The sequence below is a fragment of the Myotis lucifugus genome, unplaced genomic scaffold (assembly GCF_000147115.1).
Source record: "Myotis lucifugus unplaced genomic scaffold, Myoluc2.0 scaffold_224, whole genome shotgun sequence".
Lineage (NCBI taxonomy): Eukaryota > Metazoa > Chordata > Mammalia > Chiroptera > Vespertilionidae > Myotis > Myotis lucifugus.
This window is the reverse complement of record NW_005871272.1, coordinates 1,011,849-1,028,236: the sequence shown is the minus strand read 5'-3', so window position 1 is coordinate 1,028,236 and position 16,388 is coordinate 1,011,849. Positions and strand designations below refer to the sequence as shown.

At 43.3% G+C, this 16,388-nt stretch overlaps 1 protein-coding gene across 4 annotated transcripts in view; it reads right to left on the bottom strand.

The window, feature by feature from the left end:
* The window catches only part of CCDC93 (coiled-coil domain containing 93), a 78,879-nt gene that overhangs the window by 25,894 nt on the left and 36,597 nt on the right, over window positions 1-16,388 (bottom strand). For all 4 annotated transcript variants that reach the window (XM_006098227.3, XM_014463869.2, XM_023761979.1 and 1 more), the window contains exons 12-13: window positions 7,355-7,471; window positions 1,911-1,973 (exon numbers count right to left, since the gene is read on the bottom strand). In XM_006098227.3, coding sequence (XP_006098289.1) covers window positions 1,911-1,973; window positions 7,355-7,471 — 180 coding nt within the window. The remainder of the gene's footprint in view (window positions 1-1,910; window positions 1,974-7,354; window positions 7,472-16,388) is intronic.

Below are 16,388 nucleotides of genomic sequence, written 5' to 3'. Positions count from 1 at the left end.
AGCCTCCTTCCTAAGTAGTTCAGAACTAGGTTTTGTAGAGCTTCCCATTTTTGTGGATGGGAATTAGTGTGACTGTCCCACTAGTCTCCGAGAGGTCTCTGGTGCCAGCCTGCCAGCCGGCCCTGTGCATGACCTTTCTGCCTTAGCTTCCCTATCTGCAGAACAAGGATGATAACAGTGTGTTGTTAGGGCTGTTGGGAAGATAAAATGGACTAATAAAAGTGACATGCCCAGAGCATACCCAGCACACACTAATGCTGGCTGCCATTATTATTTGAGGGTAGGAAGATTATCTCTTATTACTGACTTAAATCACACGTCTACCTTTCTGAAAGGGGCTCAATAAATACTTGATTTAATATTTAGTACAAAAAGCCACTTTATAGCCACTTAGGATTTATATCCTAAGGCATATATGTGTTTTAGGAAATTGATATCAAGATGTTTTGTCTTTAATCTTTCCCAGATTATTACAGAAAGACTGATCCATGACTTGGCAAAGTTCACGTTAGGGACTTTGCGGCATTAAAAGACAGCATAGAAATTCCACCCCAGGAGTTTGCCATCTAATCCATAAGGAATGTAGTCACAGAAGAGTGGAAAGAAAGCTGATCCTAACGCAATGCAGGCATCTTTAGAAAGAATTTTAAACAATTTATTCTAACTGCCCCTTTTAAGCATTCTGACAATAATCAAAGAGTTTAGTCTAGGTCAGAATTAAAAAGCTTTGTCAGGTTTTCAGGCTTACAAGTGCTGCATATTGCTATATATAAGAATTTAAATGGGTAAATTTCATGTAAAATTTTTAAAAATAGGGACTGGTTTGATTTCAGAAATGTCTTTGAACATCAGTCCAGTTTCCACAAAGTCCAAAAAGTACTACGTGGGGCACTTGCAGTGAGGCCCTGTAGAGTACAGCCACAGCCTGAGCTCCCTAATCCCAACGAGAGCTTTTCTGATCCAGATGAGGGTAGTTCTATGGGAATGCAAGGGGAATATCTCATTCCCCGCACTACAGAGCTGGTGTCAGAGGTATTTGTTTCCTAGGATATCAGACATGGGAGGAAAGCAACACTCTAATGATGATGTGAGATGGTACACTTGTAACCTGGATTAGAAATGAATCACATGCTTCAAAATATACCAGTAAACCCTCTCTTCCTCCTGAGACACCTCCCCACCCCACCCCACCCCACCCTATCCCACCCCACCTAGGCTTACTCAGTAATTTTGAACAGCAAACTGTATCACTGTGATTCTCTCGTGTTACAAACAGAAACTGCCTCACTCTCATGGAATTCAGTATTTGGAACTATTCCACAACTTGCAGCTTGAGGAGCAGGGGCCACTGACTGTGAATGACCCCTCATGTTTTTCTATGTGGCCTGCCCCCGCCTATGTGGCCTGCCTTCCTCAGCAAGCCAACTCAGTGATCTCTCCCACCTAAATGGTGGATGGGCTAGAACAGTGGCCGGCAAACTGCGGCTTGGCAAACCGCAGCTCGCGAGCCACATGCGGCTCTTTGGCCCCTTGAGTGTGGCTCTTCTACAAAATACCGGCTCTTCCACAAAACACCGACTTCTGTGCATGGGCCATGAAGTTTCAATTGCACTGTACGTGCGCGCTCACACATGGTATTTTGTGGAAGAGCCACACTCAAGGGGCCAAAGAGCCGCATGTGGCTCGCGAGCCGCGGTTTGCCAACCATGGGGCTAGAACATGGAAGCATGGATAAACTTATGGCACGTATCAGGCTCTGTCATGTGATTTTCCTATGCCCCCAAATGGACCTGAACCCTGAGAAGGGAATCATGACTCCTCCACACAGACGGATGACACGCGGCATTCATTAACAGTGTAGGTCAACATGACTCTTAAGAAGGCCCACGGAGGAAGGAAAATCTGCTCACCTCTGTCAGCATTTTCTTCGTTTCATCGTATCTGGCTTGGAGAGTGGTATGATTTGCCTGCAGCTGTAAATGAAAGATAGAAGACATGGGCTCTCATTTGATCCTTACAACACGGATATGGGTGATATCCCCATTTCACAGATGAGAAAATGGAAGCTTAGAAAGATTTAAACTGAGCAAACATGGGAATTTTAGAAAGGCTGCCAACAACAAATAAAGAGAAAACTCATATATAATTAGAATCAAGTACAGGTCAGAAGATATGCTAGATATTCTGCATAAATCCTATCCTCTCACTGAACCTTATATTCAATGGGAGAAGACATTATCCTTATCTTACAGATAAGGAAATAAAGACTCAGAAGGGTTAAGTGACTTGCTTTATAGCTGATAACTGGTAAAGCCTGGATTTACATTCAGGTCTAATTTTTCTATATGGATACAACTGATTCAGTTAACCAACTTGCCCATTCACAGAATACACACTGCATTTCAGCACTCAGGATTCTAGCACAGAATATGACTGGCTGGCAAATAACACAAAATAGAAGAAAGGATTTAGGACTTCAACACTAACAGAAAAAAAATGAATTACCTTTACGTTCAAGTTACATAAATTGTAAACTTGCATCTCAAAAATGTAATTTCCCTTTTTCTTACTGAAAAGGTATCTATAAACTTGTGCTATCTATAAACTTGTAGAAATCTGAAAATGTTCCATAAAAGTTCAAAGGGTTTGTACGTTTCTATTTTTTTTTAATTTTTTTCTTTATTGATTAAGGTATTACATACGTGTCCTTATCGCCCCATTGCCCCCCTACCTCCCTACTCATGCCCAAACCCCTCTGGTGTCTGTGTCCATTGGTTAGGCTTATATGCATGCATACAAGTCCTCTGGTTGATCTCTCCCCCTTACTCCCACCCTCCCCTCTGAGGTTTGATGGTCTGATCTATGCTTCTCTGTCTCTGGATCTGTTTTTGTTCATCAGTTTATGTTGTTCATTATATTCCATAAATGAGTGAGATCATGTGAATTTATCTTTCTCTGACTAGCTTATTTCACTTAGCATAATGCTTGTTTCTACTTTTGAAAAGGGGAAGTAGCAGACTCTGTTACCTGTGTACAAATTAACAATGAGAAATTTTATCCTATATCTCAAAAATTATGACAAAATAACTTGCCCATCTTTGAACCTGTAAGCAACTTATTGAGAATAGTATCATCTTCAGAAATCATGACTCCTCAATCATACTTCTAATTACCAGTCTTCAGACTGATGAATGGGTACACTTCAACAAGCCTACCAGAAAGCCAACTCAAGCAGAGAGCAGAAGTGATGAAGGAGGGAAGCAGGTGGGCTCTGGCTTCTTCCTTTTCAAAGGGAGCCACCTGTGTAATGAGAGCTTTTATTAACCTGTTTGTGTAATTGGCAGATGAGAATATTTCTGGAGAAAGTTCTTTGTTGTTGTTTTTTTTCTCTTGAAATCCTAGTGATTTAACTCTTGATACTCTTTGGGGCTCCAGGAAGGGATCCTGGCATTTTCCCCACCTGCTTCACCCACCATCCCGCCCCTCTCTCAACCCTGCACCCATACACCTGACCAAAAGCTCTGCTCAAATGAGGTGAGTAGGAGGAGATTTCGAACATGACACAGTCCTTGCCCTCAAGGAGCTGGACTAGTAAACTGGGGAGTAAAGTATGAGAAGAGCAGCAGCAAACAGGCCCAGGGGATGGATGCCCAAGGAAACAGTCACCTTACTCATCTGGGAGTTCAAAGACGACTCACACAGGCTGGATCTTGGCAGGGAAGTAGATGTTGCTAAGAATGGAAGACTCACCTCTCCTCCAATTAATTTAACTACCAAGAGTTTTCCTCGTCTCATCTGACCATATTTACTTAAATAGGAAATGTCTCCATAGCTAGGCTTAGTTTTCATCTTGCTCTAACCCTCCATGATTCTCCTATCTCCATTTTCTTCTTCATTAACCTTCATTTCCCCCCAAATTCAGCTGCTGGTTAATACTTTCATTTCGTTTTTAAAAATGTTTCTTTTTAAAGTATGTTTTTATTGATTTTATAGAGAGAAGAAGGGAGAGAGATAGAAACATTGATCAGAGAGAATCACTGATCAGCTGCCTCCTGGGGATCAAGTCAGCAACCCGGTCATGTGCCCTGACAGGGAATCAAACTAGCAACCTCTCAGTGCATGGGGCGATGCTCAACCAACTGAGAAACACCAGACAGGGCCAATATTTTCTTTCTTTTTTAAAAAAATATTTATTTTTATTGATTTCAGAGAGGAAGGTAGAGAAAGAGAGAGATAGAAACATCAATGATGAGAGGGTATCATTGATCAGCTGCCTCCTGCATACCACCGAGGAGCATGTGCCCTTGACCAGAATCGAACCCAGGACCCTTCAGTCCACAAGCCTATGCTCTATCCACTGAGTCAAACCGGCTAGCGCAATATTTTCTTTCTTGATTCCTTTCTTTCCTCAATCTCTGGTGTCTTCTGAGTTATCTACCAGCGGCACTGCAGTTCTGTGCCACTGCAAAATATTCTCTTGGCCCTAGCTAGACTTCCTGCCCAGCCAGTGCCTACTCATCAGGTCTCCCCTCAGGCGCTATCTCGGCTCTCCAGACGCCTCCTTCAAGCACTTACCACAGATGCAACTAAATGAGGTGTGTGAATGATGCAGTGTATGTCTCCCATTATTACTTGAAGATCCTTGAAAGCAGGATCATAACTTGTTCTTCATTCATCCACATAGCCTAGTTTAGTTCTTAGCACACAGAGGTACTGAGTAAGTATTTGTGAATAAATGCTACTCTCTCACTGTGGCTCTCTATTCAGTGTGAACCAAGAAGTAAGTGTGAGATGGACATACAAGGCCAGATGAGGTAGCCAGAGAGGCAGGTGAGGAAAGAATGGAAGGGACTAGGGTTGAAGCTCTAAAGACCTGGATTCTTACACAAAAGGCTTGTTGTTTGTTGCCCTGTGACTTCTGACAGATACAATCAGACACTACTAGAAGATGAAAACATTCTGTACACCAGCTAGCCTAGAGGTGAGCAACTTTTTGTAGCAGGGCAAATTTAGGGAGAGTATCAAAGTTTAGAAGCTTCAGATTTTTTTTTGATAGGACATTTCAAATTAAAATGGGTTTATTTAGCAAGTAACCTAGAAAAAATGTATATTCTTATAGCTCAAATAATTTTTTGGGAAAAAACATTTATGAAAATTTTGATGTTGATTTTGAATCTTCATAAAACATTCACATCTAGGCTTATTTAAAAACATTCTCATCTTTGGTGTCTTACGTTTGCATAAAGCTTTGGTTCATTGAAAAGTGCATGCCTGTTTATCTTTTCATTTTATCCTTAAAGCAATCTCTCTAGGCACATGTTTATCATCATCTGAGACCCCTAGCCTCATACGTGCTATGTGACCCCGATTAAATCTCTATGTCCCTGCCTCATTTTCCTCATCCAGTTGGCCTAGCTACATAGGCAGAGGTTATTGCACATGCTGGGCATCTTTAGTAACACCAGCCACTGCAATAATGATCACTGTCCTTTACTGACTACATGTTAGGCAGTATTCAAAAAAATACAGGCTCTTGGTAAACAGGTTCAGAGAGGCTGCCCTTTCACCTGGACTACGAATGTGCCAGGACTGCCACTGGAAGGGCTCACAGCATTCCTTCTCTCCAAGTTTAGACAGGAGTTGAAAGAAAACATCTACTCATGCTAAGACAATGTGGCTCATGGGGTCTGCAATATCCCCCAAACTGTCCTTCCTCAGAGGATAAAGACATTCGGATGGATAAAGCCTCATCCTTGATTCATGCTCATTTGATTCTGTGCTGAGTCCTTTTTGAACCAATCACTTTCAGGTTCTTTTCACTGGCAAGGGTCAGGGGTAAATATAATACTTTCTGTGCTGTGAATTAAAATGCTTAAACAAATTATCAAATGAAAACTAAATCACAGTCCACCTTGGAATCCTTGTTTGCTTATGATACAGAGCATTTGGTAAATCCAGCCTACTGTTTTTTCAGCTGTGGTAGAACAAATTCAATCAAAGAAATGAATGGGTAGGAGCATTTGATATACAATGTGGGATTTGAAAAGATGAATAATATATAAGTTCATAATGCAAACTGGCACCCATTTTTGGAAAATCAATTGTTATAGGGACTACTGGTGAACTGTTCTTTAGAAAGCCATATTCATTCCCATCTTCTGCTACATGTATTTTCCTAATTAAATATTATTGCCAATGCAACTGAAACATGTAACATTTTGTCTTCTAATGACTGTTCCTGAGTCAAACTCCCCAGCTTCCTCTTATGCCTACTTTTCAAGAATATGTGAAGGTCTTTCTAAAACAGTTTCATCTATCATCAAGTAGTATTACAGAATACCATCTCCTAAAGCTCTCTTAAAAATGATCTGGTTTCCTCTATTTTCCCTATCACCACTAGTCAAAGCCACAAAAACTCATGTCTAGACCACTGGATCAGCCTCCCAATGGTTCTCCCTAAACCCCTTCTCACCCACATCCAATGAACTCATGTTCCTACAGCGAACAGAATGGTCTTTGAAACATGCAAATCGGATTCTGCTACTCTCCTACTTAAAACCTCCAGTGGCTTCCACTGTCCTTAACTTCACCTCAGAGATCTTGTCTGATCATGTTCTGCCAACCAGCTGCCTCACTCATGATTCTCCAGCCACAAAAGAGATACTGGCCAAGACCCATCCTCTTTCAGGTCTTAGTTCATGTTACTGCATAAGCCCTCACCCAAGCCCCACACCTCCCACGCAGACTTCCTGCCCATCCAGTGCCTACTCATCAGGTCTCCCCTCAGGCGCTATCTCGGCTCTCCAGAAGCCTCCTTCAAGCACTTACCACAGATGTAACTAAATGTGTGTGAATGATGTAGTGTATGTCTCCCATTATTACTTGAAGATCCTTGAAAGCAGTGTCATAACTTGTTCTTCATTCATCCACATGGCCTAGTTTAGTTCTTAGCACACAGAGGTACTGAGTAAGTATTTGTGAATAAATGCTACTCTTGCCCTGTGATCTTCTAAAATAAAGGTTGGCAAACTTCTTCTGTAAGGGGCCAGATAATCAATATTTTAGGCTTTGTAGGCCACGTGGTCTCTGCTGCACCTAGTCAACTCTGCCCCTGAAACTTGAAAGTAGCCACAGAAAACATGCAAACGTATGGGTGCACATGTATTCCAATAAAACTTTACTTACAAAAAGAAGTGGAGGATGGATAGGCATAAGGGCCACAGTATGCTGACCCCTGTCCTGGAACCTCCTTCAACCATTCTACCACAACAATCTTAACTCCTTCCCCAATTTTTACCTTCATGAAGAATAGTTTCATTTTACATAAATAAAATTATAAAAAGAAAACACCAACCTCTTCCAGATGTTTGGTCTTCTGAAGAATCTGCTTGTTCAAGGAAATGACTTTCCGACGATGAAGTTGGGAGGTTCCTATTTTTTCTGGACTTTCTTCAGCTGATAGCTCAGACTGCTGTGGAAAACAGGGAGGGCAAATCCAGAAGATTTAATTAGTCTGCCTGAGTTCATGTAAGACAGCTCCATCCCTGCGCAGTCTGGGCAGAGCACCACTGGTTCCCGTGCAAACCCTAGGTCCAGAGAAGTAGACTGGCACAATGATCCATCCCTATCAATGGGATCTGCATCGATGGCAGAGGGAATGGCATGTGCGGAGCACAGGAATATGTAACAGTGGTTTGTTGATATCATATAGGCAATGGGGCATCATCCAAGGGTCTTAAATAGAGGAATAACATCATCACATTAACATCTTTAGAATACATTTCTGGAATTGTCAAGAATGATGAACTGATTCACTTTCATAAAGTATTATAAGCATACTAGAGGCCCAGTGCATGAAATTCGTGCACTGGTAGGGTCCCTAGTGACTGCCGGCTGCCAGCTGGGTACTCCCTTCTCCCTCCGGCCAGCCCCGCCCCTGGTCAAACTCCCGGATGACCTCCCGGTCGAGGGGACAATTTGCATACTATGCTTTTATTATAGAGGATGGTTAAAAAGTATAACCAGTCAGAAACACTTTAATGAAAAGCAACATTCTCCCAACTTATTTCTCCCCCACCCATGGGCACTTTTAACCATTTCTTATTTCTCTTTTTCTGGTGTTCATAGAGGGATTTGAGAGGGATAAAAGTTGCTGATAGAGGTCAGTAGGAAATTCCAGAAATTATATAGGTGAGGAAGGGATGAAGAAGAAAGGTTGGACAGACACAGAGACTGTCATAAGGGAGAGATTTCTGGATCAGGTGAGGAAAATGTAGCAACATTACTGGGAAATCACACAAACAAGGAAGCAGCCTGGTGTAGATACTGAATACAAATACATGCCTCAAGACCCCAGTGAGAAGCCCCGCAAAAGAAACAAAAAAGCTGACCTTGTTGCAATAGGTATACTTAGAATACTTGTTGGATGACCATAGATAACTTTATTAAACAGTTAAATGCCCATTTAAACCACATTTCCTTTTTTATGGAAGCATCCCAATTCCAAGTGAATCACTGACTTTAAACCTAAGCACAACAACACAATTTGGGTATTTGATTTTTAACAGTGATCATGACCTTGAAAGTCTGGAAGACTTACCCATGGGGAAAAGAGATGGGAAAGTGAGAAGGAGGAGAAATTAGATGGCACAGCCATCATTTATTTTGGCTAAGGACTTCCCTGAATAATTTAGCAGCATTAACAGATGATGAGTTTTGTTTTGTTTTGTTTTTTTTTTGCTCCTTAACAACTCTGGAGGTAGGAAACAATCAGCAGGACATGGTTGCATAAAATAGTAAGGAACATCATTTTCTATTTTGTGGGCAGGCCATAAACGAAGCATTTGGTTTTGTAATATATCTAGACTTGAAACCTGGGATTTTGGAAAATGTCAAGTAACATATTCCAACTTATCTGGATTTATTGGAATTGGAGTTATCTTTTAAAGATGCAATTGGGCACAACAAGATATCCACAATCTGGAGTCTGGGGAAGAAGAACTGTTTCTGAAAATCATTTGAGTACAAAAAAGGGGGGGAAGAGGAAAGACCAACTTTTCTCAGTTTTCAAATCACTTGTTAGAAACAGAATTATAATTAACTAATTATATCTGTTCTACTTTGACTGCATCACCCTAAACTGTGTGCTATATATTTAGTAGCTTTTCTCTTGTAGATAATTTCAGATTTGGGTTTTAACACCAAATTAGATTCCTTGATCTTGATTTCTAAAGTGTCACTGGAATATCCTCAAGGCATTTTACCTTACTAGCAGAATTACATAAGCCTTCTTCTCATGATTTATTGACATTTGAAATAGAATTAATTCCCCATTCACAGGAACTATCCCACATGGCATGTCTCTATGTTTGCTTTTCGGATCCTCTTGAGTACCCTGATCTCCTCCAGCTGCCTGTCTGGCTTTGGAGCAGACCAAGCTGTGGGCAGACAGGCTCTGGGGGATCAGTGTCTCCCTCCCCTCCCAGACTCCTTTCTGCAGGGGTGAGCACACATTCATTCAGCACTATTCTGCACTTGGGCATGGGCTGGATATGTCTTCAACTCTTAGCAAGTTTACCCACCTATTAACTGAATTTATGGCCTAGGTTCCAAGAGAATGAAAACTGTATTTTCCACCAGGTTCCACACCCTCTTATCAGTATACCTGGTACACACACAGCTTTGTTTTAACCTGTTAACTGCCATGTATCCGAAACAGAAATCATCCCCATTTCTTCCATATGCGCTGTAATATTTACGAATTTAAGTTACCATAATTTTCTTTACAAATGGCTGGCTATTTTCCTTCCTTCCTTCCTTCCTTCCTTCCTTCCTCCCTCCCTCCCTCCCTCCCTCCCTCTCTCCCTCCCTTTCCTCTTTGTCTCTGTCTCTCATGATTTTACAGTGAAATTTTTCAGAAGTTACATGACATGTGATATCATTGCTTTGATGTTAATGTGTGATGTATTTATTATTGTCATTTGTGAATGAATTATTGGGATCTCAGTAATTTTTAAGAGTTCTAAAGGGTCCTGAAACAAAATTTTGAGAACCACTACTTTAATCTAAGGGTCCTGACTCACTCAGGAGTTATGTATTGATCCCAATCATTGGAGTGGGCCCACCATCATTTATACAACATCCAGAGGAGAAAGTTTATTTCTAATTCCATTTTTTTACTAGACAGGTGATTCAGAGAACCATACAGAGGGAAAATACTTGCAGTGCACAGGAAGACTCAAAGTCTCTGTACAAATGTACTATTATATCTCTGTAACGATAATATATGTTCTTAGCAAACATAGGCTTTCAAAATCCTTTCTCTTATTGCTAGGTAGCAATTCTCATTGCTCTGTGGAGTCCCTTAGATTTGCATCTGCAAAGCTTTAATGTACACTAATATCGGGAAAGTAAGTGCCATTTCCATATCTGACATTTCTCGAGCCCAATTAAAATGAATAATGTGCAATGAACAGGTCCATAGTACATATAAATTTGTGAGTTCCTTCATTTGCTTTTGAGTCTAGAGATGGTGTTATGCAGCCCCAGCTTGTTTGGCTCAGTCGATAGAGCATAGGCGCGAGGGCCTAAAGGTCCCAGGTTTGATTCCGGTCAAGGGCATATACTATGGTTGTAGCCTCCTCCCGAGCCTGGATCCTGGTCAGAGGGCGTGGAAGAGGTAACCAATCGATGCTTCTCTCTCACATTGATGTTTCTCTCTGTCTTTCCCTCTCTCTTCCACTCTTCTCTAAAAATCAATGGAAAAATATCCTTGGGTGAGGATAAAAAATAACAATAAAAAAAAATTAGAGATGGTGCTTTGCAAACTGCTTTAATGGGAAATTATTTTTGCACAGAAAAATTATTTAATCCAGAGCTAAACTGCAAACAGTTCTTACTGGTAACCTAGTCACTGAAAAGCTGATGGCTCAATTTTTCAAACATACCTTTAATTAAGCAATCTAAGTTTTTCATTTCTTTCAATAACCTCTACGCAACCAAAAGCATCAGACTGATGAAGGCAGAAGCATGTTTTTAAAACAGTATGTCTCATCTGACATTCTGTTCACTGAGAGTCACTCTGGGAAAAACACTGAAGATGACCAAGTTGGATCTTGAAAGATGATATAAAATTGTCCAGGTGGAGAATAGGAAAGGGGGCTTTTCAGTAATTCCTTGACAGAAAAAAATGTAAGTCCTGGGGCATCTTAACTGACTTCTACATGAAAAGTACAACATCTCTCAAAAAATACCAGCCATGCACAAATATTCCATTTGTGTTTACACTGGAGTGAGGGCTATAGAACCAATCTAATTTTGTTCAACAATTTCAGATTAAGAACGTGCTTTCAAAACTACAACACAGATTAGATGACTTCTAGTGCAGATTCAATGTTTTCTAATAACTGACATATATTCACAACTTTCATTCTAGGGGAATCAGATATAAATGTCATTCAATAATATTAACCCAGTTCCAAATAGTAAATTCCTCAGAGAAACAAAAAATGATTACTTTAGCTAAAACTATATACTTTCATAATGAAAGAGACCTAAAAGGTTATCTATATAACAACCTTCTTGTTAATACAGGAATCTCTCCTATGTCACCCCCTCCCTCCCAAAAATATGGTTAGTAAGCTGTCAATAATAAACATCCCTATCGCAGGAGGGTGCCCAAAGTTGTCTACTGAACAGATGAACTTCAGTTTCTGACACCTTGATGAACTCTCCTATTAGAAACAAGTTAATATAAAATATTTATTTTTAATCTTTTAAAAAATATATAAGCTAGCAAGAATGTATGAAATCCTGGATGGCCAAAAAACTAGTGAAAGTGGAAATACAGGAAGGTATGTATACACACTGAAACTGGTTTTTTTCTTGAGCCTATTTGCCAAAACCAGGTGATCTCAACATTTGATTTTTACAATTCAACACCTGCTATGCATAAACCTTGACACAGGTGTAAGAGGAAAAATATCTGCATTGAGATTTTGTATCAACAGATTAGCCTACATTTGGATCTGCAATCTAAATTTACAAACTACTGTGATGGTCCAAAAACCCACAAGTCAATACTGTAAGTACAAACTTGGGCTGGGTGTCCCTAGGTGTCTGTCAAAAACAAAAGCAAATCTGCTATGGAAGAATAAACTTCAACTCAAAGCCTCAAACAATTTCTACAGATAAATTCCCAAGGAATATGAATTCATAGTCAAAAATCAAAAGCACAAACAAAGTCAAAGTATTATGAGCAAGAGCTAGCAGAAAGACAGTAAAATCAGACTTGTAAAGACTCAAACAAGTACCCACCCATTCCTCCCTGAAGCAATGGAGATTAAATGTAATCACTCTTTCACAGTTCAATTTATCTCATCTAGAAGCATCCACAGCTCCTTCCTTTCTCCTTTTTATAACAAGACTAGAGGCCCCGGGATCAGGCCTAAGCTGGCAGTCAGACATCTCTTTCACAGTCCGGGACCCCTCGCTCCTTACCGCGGGAGAGGCTCCCACCACCGGCGTTGTGTTCGCCAGCCGTGAGCCTGGCTTCTGGCTGCGTGGAACTCCTCCTGTGGGAGTGCACTGACCTCCAAGGGGTAGCTCCTATGTTGAGCGTCTGCCCCCTGGTGGTCAGGGTGCATCATAGTGACTGGTCACTCTGCCATAACGGTTGCTTAGGCTTTTATTATATGGACTAGAGGCCCAGTGCATGAAATTCGTGCGCGGGGGTAGGTGGGGGGGGGGGGGGAGAGAATCCCTTAGCCCGGCCTGTACCCTCTCACAATCTGGGACCCCTCAGGGGATGTCCAACTGCCAGTTTAGGCCTGATCCCGCAGGGATCAGACATCCCTCTTGCAATCCAGGACCGCTGGCTCCTAACCTTGCTTGCCTGCCTGCCTGATCGCCCCTAACCACTCGCCTGCCTGTCTGATCACCCCTAACCACTTGGCCTGCCTGTCTGATCACCCCTAACCACTCTACCTGCCTACCTGATCACCCCTAACCACTCTGCCTGCCTGCCTGATCGCCCCTAACTGCTCGCCTGCCTGCCTGATCACCCTCAACTGCCTCTGCCTCGGCCCCCACTGCCACGACTTCATCCGGAATGACGCCTGGAAGGTCGTTTGGCTGTCCAGTCTAATTAGCATATTACACTTTTATTATTATAGATGTCAGTATCCTTTGCCATCTTGGCTGTTATCCTCTGCACATACCCTAGCTAATAAGTAACCTTTCCAAGTACTCCAGATGGAGTCAGAACTGCAGACAGGATGGGATCATCCATCCACTTTCCCTGATCTACACTCTGCTTCCATTAATAAAACTGGATACATAAACATTCTTTTTAATATTCTTGACTCCCCTTAATGCAATCCCATACATTTCAAAGCCACATTCATATAACATTGCTGAACCTAAGGCACAGCTCTGGGTCCCCAGGTAAGAATAGAGCATCCCTACCAGAATGCACTTAACATTTAGGAAGTGTGAACAAATCCCAAACCTCCCATTTTATCTCCAGGAGCTGCTGTCAAGTTAGATGGTATCCTCACCAAATCCTGAATTGATATGACTAGTTTTTCTGAAACTAAATAAAATAGTTCATATTTACCTTCTTTAAACAATGAATTTATTGGTTTGGATTCATAATTTCAATCTAAGATTTTTTTTTCATAATTCTTTTTCCCTTTCTTTTTTAAAATAATATATTTTTATTGATTTCAGAGAGGGGGAGAGAGAAACATCAGTGATGAGAGAGAATCATTGATTGGCTGCCTCTTGCACACCCCCTACTTGGGATCGAGCCCGCAACCCAGGCATGTGCCCTTGACCTGGGGCCCTTCAGTCCACAGGCCGATGCTCTATCCACTGAGCCAAACCAGCTAGGGCCTAAGATATTTTTGAATACTGATTCTATTCTCCAGTGTACTAGCCACCTTTTCTTTTCCAGCTTTAAATGATGATCAAATCTGAAAAATCCTATGTCCTTATCCAAATTGGTAAGACCCTGAAAGGTATAGGCTGTGCTATAAAGCTTGAGACAATTCCATCAGGTTGACAATTCATTAGAGATACCATTCTCCTTGCTGTTAATTACTGTGTATCTCATTGGTCACTCAGAATTTAGGTAATTTTAAGCAGTTTGGAAATGCAAACACATTTAGCATGATTTTCTCCAGATTTACTGGGTTCCTTAATCTCTAAATTCTGATTATAGTTTTAAATATCTCTCCCTACCTTCTGTGGTTTAGTTCAACTAACTTTTACTCAGACCCTATTATGTGTGGGACACAGTGGTAGGCAGTGTGGATGTGAAAAGAGACACAGACCTTACCCCTAGACCTTCACAGTCTAGTCAGGAAAAACTGATTCATCCCATATAATAAAAGGCTAGTATGCAAATCGACCGAATGGTGGAACAACTGGTCGCTATGATGCGCACTGACCACCAGGGGCAGACACTCAACGTAGGAGCTGCCCCCTGGTGGTCAGTGTGCTCCCACAGGGGGAGCGCTGCTCACCCAGAAGCCTCTGCAGCAGCACTAAAAAGCAGCGAGCAGGCGGGTGGTAAGGAGAGAGGGGTCCTGGACTGCGAGAGGGATGTCTGCCTGCCGGTTTAGCGCCACTCATCCCGATCAGCCAGCTGAGCAGCTGTGAACCTGCCCTCTGAGCGGCTGCTCCCACTGTGGGAGTGCACTGACCACCAGGGGGCAGCTCCTGCATTGAGCATCTGCGTGTCATAGCGACTGGTCAACTGGTTGTTCTGGCCATTCTGCCGTTCGGCAGTTAGGCTTTTATATATATAGATGATCTACAATGGCATCAGAAACAACTTAAAAGTCTAACAATCAGGAAATGTTTGATGAATTATGTTGTATCAACACATGGATTATCTAGTCTACACTAATAAAAGAGAAACATGCAAATTAACCATCTCTCCGCCACTCTGCTACACCCACCAGCCAATCAGGAGCGAGTATGCAAATTAACCCAAATAAGATGGCAGCGGCCATGGAGCTGGAGCGAGCAGGAGGCTTGAGTTGCCCCTGGCGATGGAGGAAGCCAAGCTTCCCGCCTGCCCTGGCCTGCCCTGGGCTCTGCTCAATGCTACAAAGTTTCAATTATAGAAGATAAATAAGCCAAAACCGGTTTGGCTCAGTGGATAGAGTGTCGGCCTGCGGACTGGGGGGTCCCAGGTTCGGTTCCGGTCAAGGGCATGTGCCTGGGTTGCGGGCACATCCCCAGTGGGAGATGTGCAGGAGGCAGCTGGTCGATGTTTCTCTCTCGTCGATGTTTCTGGCTCTCTATCTCTCTCCCTTCCTCTCTGTAAAAAATCAATAAAATATATATATAAAAAAAAAAAGATAAATAAATCCCAAATACCTGCTTACAGCCCGACCTGGCCTCCACTCAAGGAGGGGCTGAAAAAAAAGAAAAAAAGGAGAGGCTGGGAGTTTGGGTCGCCAGGGGGGTGACCAACCTGAAAATGGCCATCAGCCCCTCACCCAGGCTGGCCAGGCACCCCAGCGGGACCCCTCCACCCTGAAGGGGCTGTGGCCAGCCTGCAAACAGCCCTCAGCCCCTCACCCAGGCTGGCCACACCCCCATGGGGTGAGAGTCGCCGCTGGGGGGCTTGGCCAGCCTGAAAACGGCCCTCAGCCCCTCACCCAGGCTGGCAAGGCACCCCAGTGGGGCCCCACCTTGATCCGGGACACCCTTCAGGGCAAACCAGCTGGACCCCACCCATGCACCAGGCCTCTATCTATACTAATAAAAGGGTAATATGCTAATTAGACTGGGAGACCTTCCAGACGTTCTTCTGGACAAAGCCATGGTGGCGGGGCCGAGGTAGAGGCAGTTAGAGGCCAAGAGGGGAGGGTAGTTGTGGGTGATCAGGCTGATGGGGGCGGGGCTGTTGGGGGTAAGCAGACCAGCAGGGGGGCCAGTTGGGGGAGAGCAGGCCATCAGTGGGGGTCAGTTGGAGGTGATCAGGACAGCGGGGGGGGGGCCAAATTTGGAGTGAGCAGGTCGGCAGGGGGGCAGTTGGGGGCAAGCAGGCCAGTGGGGAGGGAAGCTGGGGGCGAGCAGGCCAGCAGGGGGGGCAGTTGGGGGCGAGCACACTGGCACGGGGGGCAGTTGGGGGTGATCAGGCTGGTAGGGGGGCATTTGGGGGCGAGCAGGCTGGCGGCGGGGGGCAGTTGGGGGCGAGCAGGCTGGCAGGGGGGGCAGTTGGGGGCAAGCACACTGGCACGGGGGACAGTTGGGGGTGATCAGGCTGGTGGGGGGGCATTTGGGGGCGAGCAGGCCGGCAGGCAGAGTGGTTAGGGGCAATCAGGCAGGCAGGCAGGCGAGTGGTTAGGAGCCAGCAGTCCCAGATTGTGAGA